The sequence below is a fragment of the Hevea brasiliensis genome, chromosome 12 (genome assembly GCF_030052815.1).
Source record: "Hevea brasiliensis isolate MT/VB/25A 57/8 chromosome 12, ASM3005281v1, whole genome shotgun sequence".
Classification (NCBI taxonomy): domain Eukaryota; kingdom Viridiplantae; phylum Streptophyta; class Magnoliopsida; order Malpighiales; family Euphorbiaceae; genus Hevea; species Hevea brasiliensis.
The window spans coordinates 4,088,791-4,106,459 of NC_079504.1; the positions used below are offsets into that span (position 1 = coordinate 4,088,791).

General features: G+C 32.0%; 2 protein-coding genes across 2 annotated transcripts; one reads left to right on the top strand and one right to left on the bottom strand.

Moving 5' to 3' along the window:
• Nucleotides 1-5,595: 5,595 nt before the first annotated feature.
• On the bottom strand, nt 5,596-7,722 carry LOC110664343 (patatin-like protein 2). The gene is made up of 6 exons (XM_021823982.2): nt 7,417-7,722; nt 7,037-7,218; nt 6,765-6,951; nt 6,504-6,665; nt 5,955-6,430; nt 5,596-5,820 (listed from the first exon to the last, which is right to left on the bottom strand). Exons 1-6 carry the CDS (start codon nt 7,567-7,569, stop codon nt 5,736-5,738), a joined length of 1,245 nt encoding a protein of 414 aa, XP_021679674.2. The 5' UTR covers nt 7,570-7,722; the 3' UTR covers nt 5,596-5,735.
• Nucleotides 7,723-11,880: 4,158 nt separating this feature from the next.
• LOC110664344 (26S proteasome non-ATPase regulatory subunit 14 homolog) lies at nt 11,881-15,674 on the top strand. The gene is made up of 6 exons (XM_021823984.2): nt 11,881-12,157; nt 12,730-12,907; nt 13,457-13,538; nt 14,338-14,514; nt 14,629-14,796; nt 15,379-15,674. Exons 1-6 carry the CDS (start codon nt 12,016-12,018, stop codon nt 15,568-15,570), a joined length of 939 nt encoding a protein of 312 aa, XP_021679676.2. The 5' UTR covers nt 11,881-12,015; the 3' UTR covers nt 15,571-15,674.
• Nucleotides 15,675-17,669: the final 1,995 nt, after the last annotated feature.

A 17,669-nucleotide genomic window follows, 5' to 3' on the forward strand; every position in this document is an offset into this window, starting at 1 on the left:
GGAGAAATATAGAGATGTGAAGAAAGATCTACATATGGTTTTTATTGATTTGGAGAAGGCTTATGATAGTATTCCAAGAGAGGTCTTATGGAATGTGTTAGAACAAAAGAGGGTATCTATTAGGTACATACAAGTATTGAAAGATATGTATGAAGGAGCAACTACTATTGTGCGCACAGTGGGAGGGGACACAAGAGATTTTTCGATCTCAATTGGATTACATCAAGGATCAGCCATAAGCCCTTACCTTTTTACATTAGTTTTAGATGAACTGACAAAACATATACAAGAGAGTATTCCTTGGTGCATGATGTTTGCGGATGATATTATTCTGATAGATAAGACACAAGAAGGAGTCAATAGAAAGCTAGAACTTTGGAGAAGTACTCTAGAGTCAAAGGGTTTTAAGTTAAGTAGAACGAAGACAGAATACATGCATTACAAGTTTAGTGAAGGCCAAACTAGTGATAGGGAAGGAGTTAGTTTGAATGGAGTGGTACTGTTCCAAAGTAATCACTTTAAATATCTAGGCTCAGTCCTTCAAGTAGATGGGGGATGTGAGGAGGATGTTAGTCATAGGATTAAAGCCAGATGGTTGAAGTGGAGACATACCACGAGAGTTTTATGTGATCGTAAGATTCCCAATAAATTGAAAGGAAAATTTTACCGTACAGCAATACGACCGGCTATGTTATATGGTAGTGAGTGTTGGGCACTGAAAGAGTCGAATGCATCTAAGATAAGAGTTGCAGAGATGAGAAAGTTAAGGTGGATGAGAGGCCATACTAGACTACATAAAGTCCGTAATGAGAGTATTAGAGAAAAGGTAGGAGTGGTGCCAATTTAAGATAAGTTGAGAGAAGGGAGATTGAGGTGGTTTGGTCATGTGAAGCGTAGACATACGGAGGCTCCAGTTAGACAAGTAGAGCACATTAGGTTAGAGGATAGAAAGAAAAAAGGGGTAGACCTAAATTGACTTGGAGGAGAGTAGTACAACATGACCTAGAAGCATTACACATTTCTAAGGATTTAACCCAAAATCGTTCAGAGTGGAAAAGGCGAATCCATATAGCCGACTCCAAATTTTTGGGATAAAGGCTTAGTTGAGTTGAGTTAAGTTGAGTATAACACAAATAATAACATAAATTTATATTTAATAAAAATATCAGTGTTATAAGTTTATCCACTTACCTGTACTGAAGACTAACAAAGCCTAGATCGCTAGAGCATCCCTAGTATCTATAACAGGAGCTGGATCATCTCCTAAAAGTGTAGGGAAAAGTAATACATTAAGAAAATGAATTTTAAATCATGAAGATGAAAAAGTGAGGGTGAAATACATGATTTATTTATCTAAAATTTTATAAAAAATTCGGATGCATTTCGGTATAAATCGGGCATCTTTTAAAATTCCAATAACTCAACCAATTCTTCACAACCCACAACACATTCACAAATAATTTAAAATGCTCCTCAAAGGCCTATATAATACATCCATAATTAGTTGGACCCTTTTCTCTCTTAATTTTTTTTTTCTACCCCTCCATAATAATATTTTTTTCCTTTTTAACACTTCATACTAAATTTTCTTCTAACAATAACTTTAGAATTCTTATTCACATAAATATAATAAATGTTAATTAATAACTCTAAAATCAATAAATTCTATATTCTAATTTCTTCACTCTCAATCAAATATTTAGGACTTAAAGAACCTGAATTTAATTCTCATAATTGAAAACTAATTCTTAATATTCACCTATATATATATATATATATATATATGAATTTCCTTGAAATTAATCCATAGAAACCCTTACTTCAATATCAACTTTATCACAAATTTTTATCCTAAACTTGCCTTCCTCAATTTCTTTTTCCATAGAAATCACAATTAAATAATAAAGGAAGTTAATTTATATTTTCAATCTCAAACAACAAAAAATTCACGCAATTTTTTTTCTCAACTCAATCCACAACATTTTTAGTATTTTCAAAGGATGAAAATTTTTTCATAAATACTTTAACTTACACTTCAATGTACAAATTTTTTTTAAATTTCAAATGCTCAAATAATTATTATACATATTATTACATGCATACATCGGACCTATGTATATATATAATATAATATATGAGTCAGTGAAAGTGTCTTCAAAGACTTACTCTCTGCTATGCTCTTCTCTTCTTCATGACTGACATAAAAGCTATCGTGGGTGAACTGAAAAGTGGTGCACAACTATAATTTAAAATATAGTACAATATACATTGAAAAAAATATAAATAAAAAATTGGAAATCGAATACTCATCAAAATCAAAACTCAAAAATATTCATTCCAATATCATTATATATCTATAATAAGGGGAAAATTTTGAGTCATTCTATTTTTTATATTTTCAGTTTTACTATTTCTGGTCAATTTTGTCAAATATGGTGTCAGTCAATTCAATTTAGGTTTTTTTTTTTCGTCAATTTTGGTTTTTTTTGATTTTGCCAGTTTTTTGACTTGCTTTTTTTTCTGCTTTTTTCTTGTCTTTTGTTGACTTGTAGGTATGGGTGTTAAAATTTCACTTTTATATTCATGTATTTTGTATCAGGTCAATGGACCTGTTTTTGTTTAGACTGAACTTAAACTAAAACTGGCCTAAGTTTCAACTGGTTGGTTTCACTTCAGTTCTTTTTTTTCACTTTCATTTATCACCTAGCAACAGAAATTTTGGTATTTTTTCTTAATGAAAGTTGTTTTTTTGTAACCTAGTTCACCTTTTTAATTGTCTTACACCCACAATTTTTACAGTTAAAATTAAAAGTTAAAATTTATTTTTTAATTAAAATTAAATTGCTTACACATTTTACTAACTTACATTTATTATACTTACATTTCACTACTTACTTATTACCCCTTACCTACAAAATATATAATTTACCAAAACCATACCAATATACTAATTTAAGTTTATTACAAACATCCAAATAACCAAAAATAAAAAAATAAATAACAAAAAAAAAATAAACATAAAACACACAATACCATACATACATACATACACTTACAATTTACTTCACATACACTCAACAACACTCAAATCCTCAACATCACAATCACATCACAATAACACATACATTTAGAACACACATCAATCACAACCAAAGTTCAAAATGCCAAACCAAGTTCATCAAATTCATCCATAATCATTCAAGTTCATAATACATCACTACATGTACATTTACTGACATAATTTCAATTCACATTCATTCATTTTCAATCAACATTCATTCAAAATAAATCAAATCAATCATCATCAAATATAATAAAAATGAATATATCAGAAACTATAAAAAGAAAAAAAAAATTTATATTCAAAATTCAATAACAAAAATATAATACATAACAAAACAAACAACAAAAAAAAAAAAAAAACAACAAAACCTATGGTTGGTGCTTTTACATTAAACCTTCACCAAACTTCTTTTTTTCTCAAACTTCTCTTGATGTGATGTGTTTTTTTTTAGTGAAGCTACCTGGTGATTGGAGGTAATTGAAGGCATGATGAAAGAAAAATGAAATGGCCATGGAGGTTTTGGGAGCTTTTTTTTTTTATGGGATGGATGATTGAAGAGAAGATGATGAAGTTTGAAGGAAAAGAAATCCCACTACACACATTTTATAATCCTTAGTTTATTTATTAGTGGTCACTTTCTTTTTTTTTTTCATTTTTTTTATTTGTTGTATTTACACAATTTTTTTCACTTTTTTTTTTTTATTTACATTCATTTACCACCACCAAATCTTCATTTTTATTTTCTATTTTTAAATATTATTATTTTTTATTGACATTTAGCTAAAAAGACAAATTGGGGATCAAAATGCAAAATGCCCTTGTTATGTTTTGTTGCATTTTTTTTTTTTTTAACAGGTGTTTTGTCTTTTTTTTTTTCTCATTTTTTTTTTTACTAATTTAATTTTTTTTTTTGATATTTCTAATGATATTTATACTTTTCCATAAGGTCTATTTAAGTCCTAAAAATATTTAAGCTTAATACTTAACAAGAAAAAGAGGACAGAAAAACTTACCTATTAAAACTTAATTTGTGCTATTGTGGGAAGAAATGAGTTTTAGCTTATGGATGTAATTGATTGATTTGGATGTAAAAGAAAGCATGAGGAAGAAGTTTGAGTTGAAGATGGAGGGATCAAGGTGAAATTTGGCTATGGAGTGTGTGAAATCCTCCTCCCCTATTCTGCTACCCGAAGTTGCCCTGTTCTGTTTTTTTTTTTTTTTTTTCTTTTACACACACACACACACACACACACACACACACACACATATATATATATATATATATACAAATTCTAGAGTTATCTTTTTATGGGCCCTCTAATTTGGTTTCATGGGTTGGGCTATTCGGTTGGCCCTTACATATGAGGTGAGTGATATGTTTTAGGCACTGAACCAAGTCAGGTTGGATTTTGATATGAAAAGGTTAAATCTTTTTTTAAAAAAAAGTTCAATTTAAATTTATTATTACTATAAAAAATAAATTTTTAATAGCAAATTATCTTTCTTATTAGAGGGTATTTGATATGAGATTAATAAAGGATAATTATTACCTTGTAAATTTAACCATTTATTAATATTGTTTGAATACTTAAAGAAATTAGACTAACTTTTTATCTCATTAATATTTATACTTTTTTGAAGGATTACGTTAACCTTGTGATTTAAGTTAATTATTATTCTTTTTACAATTTAATTAGAACTTATAAGTATAACATTTAACTATTTGATTTTTTGACGTTGTATCAAGCCTTAAAAGACAACATTTTGTTTTTTTTTTAATAATTTAGAGTCAATTTTATTAATAAAAAATTAAATCAGAAAAATCTTAACAAGAAATATTTAAAAACCTAACTAAATCAGAAAAATCTTTAAACAAATATAGAAACGAAAAAAATTAAGAGAAATATATCAACCCAAGAAGAAGCCTTTTGAAAAATAAAAATTTTTAATAATATTATTACAAATATTTAGCAGCATGTGGATAGATAATTTATCATGTCCTCTATATAAAATGTTTAAAAAAAAAAATTCAGCTAAACGTCGACTATCGATCATGCAAGATTTTCTAAGGGGAAGAAAAAAAAAGTACTAATATATGACTTTACTGGTGCCTGATTCTTTAGGGAGAAGAAAAAAAAATGAAAAATACAAAGTATACATCAATCTTCCATCCATGATATTTAATCCATGACTGCTGCTTATCTGAATATATTTATAAAATTAAAATGATAATTTATAGTTGATAATTTGAAAATAGATTATGATTTTTGATTTGGTATCAATTTGAATTGAATTATTGAAATTAAAATTAAAAAATAGAGGATAAAATTGACAAATTTTAAAAAATGGAAAATTAATATAGTTGGCAAAATTAAAGCTGTTGGTTTAGACTGAAATATGAGAAAATAAACAGAAGTTATCATTGCTTTTTTCTATTAATTAAGGTATATGAAATTTAATATTGATTTAGGAAAAGTAAAAAATAAATTGATATTATAAGGGTAGAAATTTATTGTCAACAAATAAATGAATTACGTGACCAGGATATGGTATTATCTCATTTCATTGGAAGAAAATCCTCCTAGCTATAATTACAAGATAAACGATCATTCTCCCCTGGAAATTTATTGAACACTTGTTTATTAGCAGAAGGAAAATTAATTAGTCATCTTCATTTAGGAGCAACAGCTTTTCCTTGGCCTTGAGGTGATCTAATTTCACGAAGCCGTTTCTCCCTGGACAGTATGTTAGCCAACCTACGCACGCAGAAGCAAATCAAATTAACCAAAACTGGGAAGAGGGGAAAAAAAAGTTAAAGAAATAATGAACTTCAATAATAATAATAATAATAATAATAATAATAATAATAATAATAATAATATACGCGTACTTCTTGAGAGCCTCCTCATTTGTAGCCTTGTAAGCCGGCTCAAAGGCACCGGTGTCCAAGTTCACCCTGGCAACTCGTTTCTTCAGCAACTCCTCACCCACTTTCACAAGGTTCTTCAGGTTTTCTTCTGTGGCAATATCCACAGAAGAGAGATTTCCAATTAGTGTATCGTCCTGAATTCGAATGTAATTTTCTTCGGAGTGAAGAGCCTGAAAAACGGTGGAAATGTGATAATCAACCATGTCGCTGCTGGCTTGCATAAACACATCCACCAACGGAGTGGAGTGTTCACTGGTTAACCATCCCAACAAACCCCACTTAGCTGCATCGTCAGCATGATATTTTTCTTCACTTTTTGGTGAACCCGTCCCCAGGGATAGCACCAGAAATCGGCTATAGTCTGTTGGCTTTATGGGGAAGAAGTCTGCGTTATCGCGGTTAATTTCTTTCATCACAGCATTCATAGCCACCAAAGCCTGGAACATTAAAAAGGATGAGAAGAATAATCCAAGAGGACGATGTTTAAGATCAATGTTTATGAAACGATACCGGATTATTAGCAGCCACGCCTCCATCAATAAGATCGAATTCCCTTACTTTTCCTGTGGAATCTTTGGTTTCGAAACGGTGTGCTGGAAGGTAAGTTGGGGCAGCTGAGGTTGCAATGCAAATATCCGAAAGTAGGGCATTAATGGATGGGTTTTTCTTCACCTGAACACAGCATGCGTGGGCAAATATCATTCGAATTACTGGATAGATTATAATTTCGATGAACCAAATTCATGCATATGTCTATATCAAGTTATGAACCTCATATGTGGAGAAAACAGTTGGTTGGAGGTGCTTGATATCAAATGTTGGAATGATAACATTTGTCAATGTCTGGTCCAGTTTTATATCTCCTAATTTTTCCTTGACAATTTGGTGTAAATATTTGCCATCATACTTGGGTCCTGCCAAGGACCTGACCAGATTGGCCGCAGGAGCGAAGGGAGACCTGTTGCAAAATTACATAAATTAATTATATATATATAATGGGATGCTTGCTCATCGATCATCTTCAAGCTTCAATAAATTATTACCGATCTTGGTGGAAGATTTTAGGGCAGTGCTCGAGATAGAAGTCAGTGATGTCCTTGGCAGCAAACAAAGGTCGATTTTGCGCATTTGGTGCTGTAAGCATAGCAGTGACGAGACCACCAGTGCTAGTTCCTGTGATCACATCAAAATAGTCTGCTAATCTTGCATCCTCTCCATCCAGTTTCTGCACACGGTCATTTACAAACTTTTATCCAAAAAATTCTACTATCGCGTTTATTCAACATATATACCGAAGGGAAAATAATTAAAAGGATTGATATATAACTTTAACTCGTTAGTATTGGAATTACTTTCAATATTATGAGGTCTAAGTTTGAGTCTCCATCGAAATAAAATGAAGACCAAAAAAAACCATATTCACCTGAAGCTCAGACTCTAAAAACCCAAGGATTGTTCCCGGTATGATTCCTCTTATTCCACCACCATCGATGCTAAGAATAGTGATTAAGTTTCCGTAAGTTGGAGGCTGTAGGGGTGATCTGGGAGTTGGTAGGGGTGATCTTGGAGTTTCCATATCTGATATCAAGTGACCAAGAAATTCTAAAAAATAAAAGGTGTAGAGAAAGAACGGAGGTCCTAAAGGAAGAGATGGAAGAAGAAGTTAAATGTTAGAGCTTGGGAGAGGAGAAGGACTGTACTGTTACGTGTTTGAACGTTGCAATAATCTCCCAAGCGACCTGGAAGGGTACTTATAGGCCTGAGCACATCACTAAATTAAGAATTTTCAACGTATCCAAGCCTTTTAGTAGTCAAATTTGACCCATTTTAAAGGCTAATTATTAGATACATGGGAAGTACTAAAAAATAATGTTCATTCTCTCACAAAGTGAGTCCTTCCTATAATATAGACAATGAGTTCTACATGATTGTGAGAAATGGTAAATATATACCGGGGGATGTAATTAATAATTTCTCCATTTTGAAACGTCACAAGAAATTTCAGGAGACTTAAAAAATTCAGGGGATAAGGCTTCCCTTCATTAATTGGCTCCTTTCTACCCTGTCTTCATACGGGCAATTGGAATATCTCCAGCGCATACTCCTGTCGATAATTTGACTAATTACAGAGAATGGTAGGTTCGTTTTGTGTCCTTCCCCTGTTCTTTCTTGTATCTGAATTTGATCTTATTTTGTTATCCTGTCGTAGCTCTTGAGGGGTTTTTTCATCATCATTAGAACTTAGATTTTGGTTTGGGTGCAAAGGAGATGACCTACTGGTCACGGATACTTCTTTGATGGTTTTTCCCTTCCTTTTTCTTTTGATAAAATTTCACTGCTATTATTAGAAATAGAAAAAAAGAAAAAGAGAGAGAGAGAGAGAGAGAGAGAATGGTAGGTTTTCTTTTCTTCCAACATTTAGATAAGCTTTAGAGAAAGACTTTCTTCAAATGAAATTGTTCATCAAATTTTTCAGAAAAAAAAAATTGACAACTTCAAATGAATAGTATTTTTCGATTATTTTCACATAATTCTAGTAATGTTCATTGATTCAATAATCACCAATAATTCTTTTTTAAGAATTAATAAGCAAATCTTAGTTAATTATATTCTTCAAATGATTTTTCTTGCTTTCTTCCTCTTACATTTCAAAGTTCTCGGTTAATTTGACATTCATATATCAAGTATTGGAATTTTTTACTAATCCCACCATATAAATAACTTATTTTTAATTAAATCCCAAAAGTGAATTTAAGATAATATGATCTTAGAAGCTGGCTTTCAGGCCAAAAAAATGAATTAAAGCCTTTTCAATTCTTGTCTGCTTACCCATAAGCATTTAGTTCTATAGAGGAACAATCGAGCGTGAAGTACAATTGAAAATAGTCAAACGTCCACTTTTACCCTTATTTAACTAACTTTCAAGGTTTCGTTAAAAAAAAAAAACAAAAAAACAAATCTACAATCGCTTCCCTTCTTTATTTCTCGTACCATCTCTAACGAATCATTTTCACTGTATGTCCTTAAAAAATATCATTTCCCCATCCAACAAACTTTTGTAATTAATTAATTTTTGGTTCAATAAACAATGTGATAATTTTTTTTTAAAGATGCGGCTGCTGCAAAGCCATAATTAATACCGGAAGGAGTTTAATAATTATTGAATTAAATATTTATATTTATATATAAATATTTAATATATAATAATTATTAAATTATTTTTTATTGATAAAATTTAAAATTATAGCTCCATTAATATGGGCTTAATTAATATGAATTTTATTTTTATCGTCTCAATTTAAAGAATATGCAAATTAAAAAGGGCTAGTCAGAGGTTTATTAGAGATATCTCTGATTAAGACACTTCAATGTTAAAATTTGAAGTGGTAGTAATATACTAGAGATATAATAAAAAGAGAAGAGAGAATAGATTTGAGGGAAAGAAATCTTTTTTCATTTTTATCTGGTTTTCTTGATATATTTTAAAGAATATTCCTTAAAAAGATATATTTTTAAAAAAAAAATTTATATTATATGTGATTATTTTACAGCGTATTATTTATTATGAGCTCAAACATATATTAAAAGTATATATTTTTTAATCTAATTCAATTATATAGATGTATACATTTTTTAATCTAATTCAATTATTTACTTTTTTTTCTCTTTTTTAGGATTTTGCATTTTTTATTTTATCTTTTATCTATTATTTAATAAAGTTTTATCCTTGTATTTTTTTTTATTATAAGAGCCTCTTTATTTATATATATATATATATATATATATAGAAAAGGTGCGCTGATCGGGATTGAATGGGATTACTTATGCTAAGTTTTTCTGAAAATTTATTAATAAAAATTCTTATATTTATAAAATATATATATATATATATATATAAAAGGTGGCATAAAAACTTAGGGATTTATTTCTTTTGAATTTTTAGCTTAAAAATTTATCAAAAGAATCAATTGTTGTATTTTGAGGGCTCTTGTAACAATCAATACTTGAAAGTGAAATCATTAATTATTTTTCTTTATATTTCATATATATGCTAATTTTGTACGGCGTCATGTCCTACATTTTTCTTTTTACCGTTGAATAAATTATAAAATTTTTTAATATTTTTCACCTTTAATTTTATTGTTTTATTTGAGACGGCGCCGCCATATAAGAATGCAAGTAAATATCAAAGACATTCAAAAAAGCTATTTTGGATGTGATATTGAAGCGTGTCTCTTCGTCGAGCACATGAAGTGCAGTCAACTTGGACTCACGAACTAAGAGTTGTGTACATCCATTGTGGCATCTAAATATCTCACCTATAAATCACGTGGAATCTTCACCTAATATTCCACAAGTTTTGGATTAATCCTACGATCTGATAAGGAAAAAGGAAAAAAGGTTTGCTCAAATTTTATTATAACTAAATTATTATTTGTTGTTATTTTGTCAGAGAAAAAAAAATAATGTGGAATCAACGAGAGCTACAAATTAAATTACTTGTGCAGTTCTTGGGAAATTCAATATAGAAATCGTACAGGTTTTAGAACTAGACCTTCGGTGACCTTTCAAGATTTCTTGATTATATCTTAGCGAAGACTATAAGAGGTGCTGGAATGATTACCAAGATTGTGTTTGATACTTGATATCTCCAGGACTGCTATAAATAATTAGTGTTTGATCTTAGATTCGATAGCTAGATGTCATGCGCCTTCTTAATTCACTTTAACATTGTTTGATCTTCCTCGATCATTATCATCTAGATTCTTGATGCCAATATCGTTCAAGATTCTGGCCCTCATCTGCTTCTGTTCTTGAGAAAGTTTGGTGAAAGAGATAATTCAAGCAAAGCAAGATAGCTTGTGCCTCTACCAATGTTTTTCTCTCTCATTACTATTGTGATTTGTTAACTGTTGCTATTCTTGCTGAGCCTTTTATTTATTATTATTTTTATGATTTGGTTTTGACAGATTTTAATATAGTTCGAATTTAAGACTTTATTACCTTGAAAGATTGAGCTTTCAATATACCACCAAGCTAAAATTTATTTATTATGAAATGGAAAAAAAAAATTATTCATTAGGAAATTGATTCCTTAAACCGGAACTTCAACTTCCTAAGAAGTTAACAAAGTTAATTTGTTTGGTCGCCATTTTGACTCAATTTCTCAAAAAGTAAAGGAAACAACTTCTTCCAATTTTAGAAAAATAACTTACTTATATGGAATAAGTTACTTCCAAGAAAGTTGAGAGTTTGAACCAAACAAGGCTCTAGTTTGGCTAGATAATGGACAGCGGTATTGGCCTTTCTGCTAATATGGGAAAACCTCATACTAGCGAACTGCTGCCCAAGAACTGGGCGAAGCCCAACTTTTCTGGGCTACAGTTTTTCTAATTTTATGGGGCTCAGCTCCTTTCATAAATTTAGATTGAGTTCAAAAAACGAAAAATAAACAAACTAGTAAGCCCAAACTTCTTTTACCATAGTTTTTTAGGCTCAACTACTATTCTGGGCTATGCTTCAATTGGGCTACGCTCATGCTTTGAGCCTGTCTAATTTTTAATAATTTTAAATAATAGTAATATTTCTGTAAATTCAAGTTGTTTATTTTTTTTTTTAGTTTATTTTAGTTTTATTTCAAACTCTCCACAAATGGCACAAATGGTAGATGGCTTAACCCGGCTTGATTCAATAATTGAATGATATTATTCAATTGACAAATTAATCTCACTTCTTCAACACCCTAATAAACAAAAAATAGTGAAAAATGATAAAAATTATATATTCTAATGATATATGAGGCTTTTTTGAAAAAAAAAAAAGTATTATACACGGGGAGTATTACAATTACTTGAAATTACAAGGACATAAAAGCAAAATGGTCCCTCTTTTCGGCTGCAGGTTATGTAATGAACAGAACAACTGGATTGGTTTACTCAGCAGATAAATCTTGTCTTGCTGCAAAAGAAAACCTCAAGGTTCCTCTTTTTGGCTATCGAGAAAGAAAGAGAAATTGAGAGAAATGTCCGGCATGGAGAGACTGCAGAGAATGTTTGCCGGTGCAGGAGGTGCTTTAGGTCACCCACCCCCCGATTCTCCAACTCTTGACTCATCGGAGCAGGTCTACATCTCCTCTCTCGCCCTCCTCAAAATGCTCAAACACGGTATGATTCTCATCAATCTAGACCTATGGACGCCTAGACATACGTTTCTAATTAAATTCTAGGGTTTTGTTGAAATTTTGTTCCATCTGTGACTGAAGCTGAAGTTAGGGTTTGTCGATCTCATATTTAGTTTTGGGTTCAGTTCAGTCTTGCGTTTGACGCATTGGTATTATAAGCATTTGATGCAATTTATGGATTTCGATTATGTATTGTGCTTGTTCTTTTGTTGAACACATGCTCTTTAATGGAAGTATGAATTTGCAAGCGTGCAATTTTTTATCCTTGAATTCCTTCCATTACCTCAACAATTTCATTTTCATTTTTTTAGCATTCAGAGTCTTAATTATTTTTCTCCTCTATGCTTTGCATTTGTATTTTTTTTCCTGTGCCGCAATTCTATATATATATATATATATATATATATATATATATATATATATACTGCATGTTGGATGTGAAGATCTTGTTCCCATTTTCGGTTACGTTGTCGTCTTTGAGACCTTTAAAGATCTTAAACTAAAATTGTGGTCATATGCGCCTTTTAACTTTTGACTTGACTGACGTGAATATAGGAAGAGCTGGAGTCCCCATGGAAGTGATGGGCTTAATGCTTGGAGAGTTTGTGGATGAATACACTGTTCGTGTCGTTGATGTCTTTGCAATGCCTCAAAGTGGTACTGGTGTTAGTGTTGAAGCTGTCGATCATGTGTTTCAGACTAACATGCTTGATATGCTCAAACAAACTGGAAGGTATTCTTCAATCAATTAGATTAGGTTAAATATTATTCTATAGTTTTGGAGCATAATGGTATTCTTGTTTTCATGTGGTGATTTGGCTGTTTTTTCACTTGCTCAAAACAACATTTTATTTGTGGTGGTATGAATTCTTTTGTTTAAAGAACTTTTTGTTGGGTTTGGGGAAGATGTGGATTCACTCTTGGTTGCGGTGGGGGGAGTTGGGGGTAGCTTTTGGAAGATAACTTAAGTGCAAACATGGTGAGATTCAATGACTCAGTTTGAACCTTTAATTGATCTAGAGCAACCTGCTTCCATTACTTTATGGAATCTGTTAGTGTGCCCATGTTAGAATTGAATTTTATTTCTGTTGGATGTGGTTTTAATCGATTGAAATTTAATTATATATGACATTCTAATGGAAGACTTAGTTTTATTTAGAGCTTTCATTATTAGCTTCACATTTGTTCGTCCTCTGTTGGATCTCTCTTTCTTTATGTGCTCCCCTTCCAGGTAGCTTATTTCATTTTTTTTTTTTTTTTTTTGCAATTTTTGGTTTTGCAGGCCAGAGATGGTTGTTGGGTGGTACCATTCCCATCCTGGATTTGGTTGTTGGCTATCTGGCGTTGATATAAACACACAACAGGTTTTGTTTGTTATTTCACTCAGTATTGATGCTCCTAATCCATGGTTGACTTGATATCTATGCCACTGAGAAAACATCCTTTGTAGGGCTTGAAAAGACTAATTACTTTAGTTGGATTTAGAGGAAAGCATTCAAGACTTTTTTCTGTAACTATTATGGTTGTCTTGCACTCTTTGGCATCCAAGTAATGAATGAGATGAGTTAAGTAATGTCTAAGAAGTGCCACCAGGTTGTTAGGACAACATAATTTGTAGCCAGATTATGATGTGTGTGAATAATGAACAAGTTTTAGCATAAAATAAATAAATTTGTGGATAATGCTGTTGACATGGATATAGGATATTTGTTGCTGGTGAATTGCTAAAGTAGGATTCCCTGATTTTGAGGACTGCCATTGTGATCAGAAAGACTTTAAAGTTTTGATCCATATATAGTTGGGAAAAAATGATAGTGAATTTTCATGCATCTTCTATTCTCAGCCAATGTCATGGTCGAAAAGTATAGTATTTTGACATATGTTGTGTAGAATAACTTTTTAGCTTTATGTCGATTCTATTTGTGCTTTTACAAATTTGATGTAATTTGATCTTGGAAACATGAGATTTTGTAGTTGCAAATGCTGATCTGATCTGCCAATGGGGTAGTGTATTTGTTATTGGAGTTTTGCAAATGACTTGAAGTTGTTCACTCTCGATTAGATTGCATTTTCTTATATTCGACTGTTGTTTGTTTGGAAATTGTTAGCCCTTTGTTGCAAATAATTAGCCACCTTCTTTATGATGTTAGATATTATTTGCAGAGTTTTGAAGCTCTGAATCAACGGGCTGTGGCAGTTGTGGTGGATCCAATTCAGAGTGTTAAAGGGAAGGTGGTGATTGATGCTTTTCGTTTGATTAACCCACAAACAATGATGCTTGGCCAAGAACCACGACAGACGACTTCTAATCTTGGGCATCTGAATAAACCATCCATTCAGGTGAGTGCATAACCAATGCTGACCTTTTCTTTAGTTTTTCTCTTTCCCTATTCCTCTAATAGCTATTTTCTGGTTTCACTATAACTTCTGATATGCTTTCCTTAAGAATTTCAGGCACTGATCCATGGATTGAACAGGCACTATTACTCGATAGCCATTAATTACAGGAAGAATGAACTAGAGGAAAAAATGCTTCTTAACCTGCACAAAAAGAAATGGACAGATGGATTGACGCTTAGGCGGTTTGATACTCATTCTAAAACCAATGAACAGACTGTTCAGGTAAGTGAATCTTAGAAAATCGGAGCTTACTGTTTTTATGTTCTTCTTTGACTTTATACTTGAGGGCCCTGATGATATCTAATGTACAAATTCAAAGATCCTGATATAGAACATAAGCTATATGGGGAAAATACATGTGTAAATAAATAGAATGTGCGACTTACTAGCTTACCAGTTGAGTTTATGTGACCCAAGCTGAGCTTATTCATTAAACAAGGGGAGTTAAGCTGGAGTGAGTCTCAAACTCAAGTCTACTTGAGTCTCTAGACCTATGCAGACCCACTCAATATGCATTTTTGTGTCATGCCCTAGGCAGGGTAAAAATTGGAGTTGTTAATAATAATCTGACTTGGATGATCGCAACATTATCTGCTATCAACATTTTGAGCCGAAGAGTTATTGTTGTATGGGTTCTCTTCCTGATGGGCCTAGCTGAACCACTCATTAACTTAATTCTGCTATTTGTGACATCATGTGGGCCATGCCTATCTCTTTATTCTTGTCTGGTGGGTACTAGGAAAACATGGCAATGTTTTCTCAAAAGTCAGGTGACGTGATCTTGGTTTGTCTTGGAATGACCAGGAGATGCTGAACTTAGCTATTAAATACAACAAGGCAGTGCAAGAGGAAGATGAGCTGCCACCTGAGAAGCTAGCAATCGCAAATGTGGGAAGGCAAGATGCGAAGAAGCACCTTGAAGAACACGTGTCTAACTTGATGTCTTCCAACATAGTTCAGACCTTGGGTACCATGCTCGACACGGTTGTTTTCTAGAGTATCTTTTTATTTTTCTCTGTATTCTCTCTGGATTCCTTTTTTGGATACAACTAGAACGATATTGGATTTGTATTTTAAATTGCATTTATTTCTGTTCTTTTTTTTGATCTCGTACTGATTATATAGGCATCATCTATGGTTAATTTGGTTCTTCTAATATTTTGTTTCCACGTTGTTTTATCATCCACAAGATGGAGGTTACTTTATTCATCCATCTTTAGATGGTTATTGATAAATTAATCTACAACAAAATAACAATAGCAAATCCCTTTTGATTATTTGTCGTGGCTTCACGGTTGCATGGTAGTATTGTCAAGATTTGGCTATAAGATGAGCATTAACCAATTAGCAGGCAGCGGAGGTGGCCGTCTTTTCTTTCTAATTTGTTATTGGCGCACTGACACTTTGTCATGCCATTGGCCATGGACGTAATCATGTAAGAACTAGAAGGCGTAATTATTAAGGCTGTTTGAGTTGATGTGATAATAAAGTAAACTTTCGAAATCTCCAGATTCCATTTCCTTTATTTTTCCACCTAAAATGACATTTGATAGTAATATAATCATTAATCAAACCGAAAACGCTATACTACTATCAATTAATGTCATGTTTCGTTAATGAAAGAAGTCAGACGCCTGAACATGCTCGGAGAATTCCTTTGATCCATAAATTCTACAATTACGTCAAAATGTGTGTGCCTCTTAATTTCTCGGGCTAGTCGAGCCTTGTCTCTGTTTATCAAGGGGTGAATTTTGGCAAGTGTTGTTTTGTTGGTATTGTTGTTTTAGGTTTGACACGGAGAAGATCAGGTTCTAAGGGAGTTAGGTTTGTTGAATCTTTGCTTGGGTTTGTTGTATCCTGGGTCTAGAGGCTGTCGCTTCTCGATGGGAGGTCTATAAGCATGCAGCGATATGAGTACATCTAGGGTTTAAAACCTTTTCTTTCTAGTTGAAGGTGTTTCCTTAAGATTATACGAGATTCAGAGATTGGTGAGCTCTAATGCATCACTCCCTTGATCATGTAATCAGTTTTGATTTAGAGAAGACTGAAGTTAAGAGCTAATTGGGATTGGAGCCCTAGTAGTATTTTAGTGCTTGTGTGAATTCTCTTTGAAACTTTTTGAACGTCGGTGGCTTCCCATCCTTATCAACGGTCCAAGTTGACGTTGAAAGATGAGCCGCGGCGTTGATCTTCTTCATGCTTGGAGTTTATGAGTAGGAGTTTTGGGTCAGGTTTTTTTTTTTTAAACCTAAGGTCAGGTTACTTCTGTGTATGGGTTGAGATTTGTACTGAGATCATGTTGTGTAAATTTATCCTATGAGTCTTGGTAATGCTTTATAGTTGTAGATTCAAAAAAAAAAAGGGCTCTGCAGTCCCATTCCATTCGCCGCTCACTAATTTTTCATAAAAGCTTTCCTCTACTCCTCAGTATGTCTCTCTGCGACAAAAGAAATTAAGCTGAAGAAGTTCCAATATGTGGAATTTTGGGATCTAACTAATTAATTAATTTATTGCTAATGACATTTGAGCCTGTGGCTGTGGTCAGCGAGAATGAAACGATCAAGGTGTACTAATACTTTTTGCTTTAAATTTTTAATTACTAATTAATATATACTCATCATTCGATTATATGATTTAGTTATATATGTTAGTGCAGCCCCAACTTCTTCAACTATTTTTTGTATTTAATTACTTGGTTTTCTTTTGTTTAAGGAGCTATTTGCAGCTTTATGCTCACATCGTATCACGTCTATTAATTAAGAAAATATATTGGAAAATAATGCAGCTAAGTGTATATAAAATAGACAATTAATATCTGAGTTGCGTACATAATCCATAATGTTATAAAATTTTGATGTTCACGCAAGAGAATCAGGGCTCTTCTTCTAAAAAGGGGGAGTGAGAGAAAGAATCAGGGCTCATCAATAATCACTTGAGTTACTGGAAGTTATTTTTCTTTAATTACTTTTCCTACTAGAATTAACTTACATTAAAATGTAAACCAGTATTGTGTCTCCGAAGTTGGTTATAAATATTTTGGACTATGATTCGTTGAATTTGTATTTTAATTAAAAAATAAATAATTATACTTGATA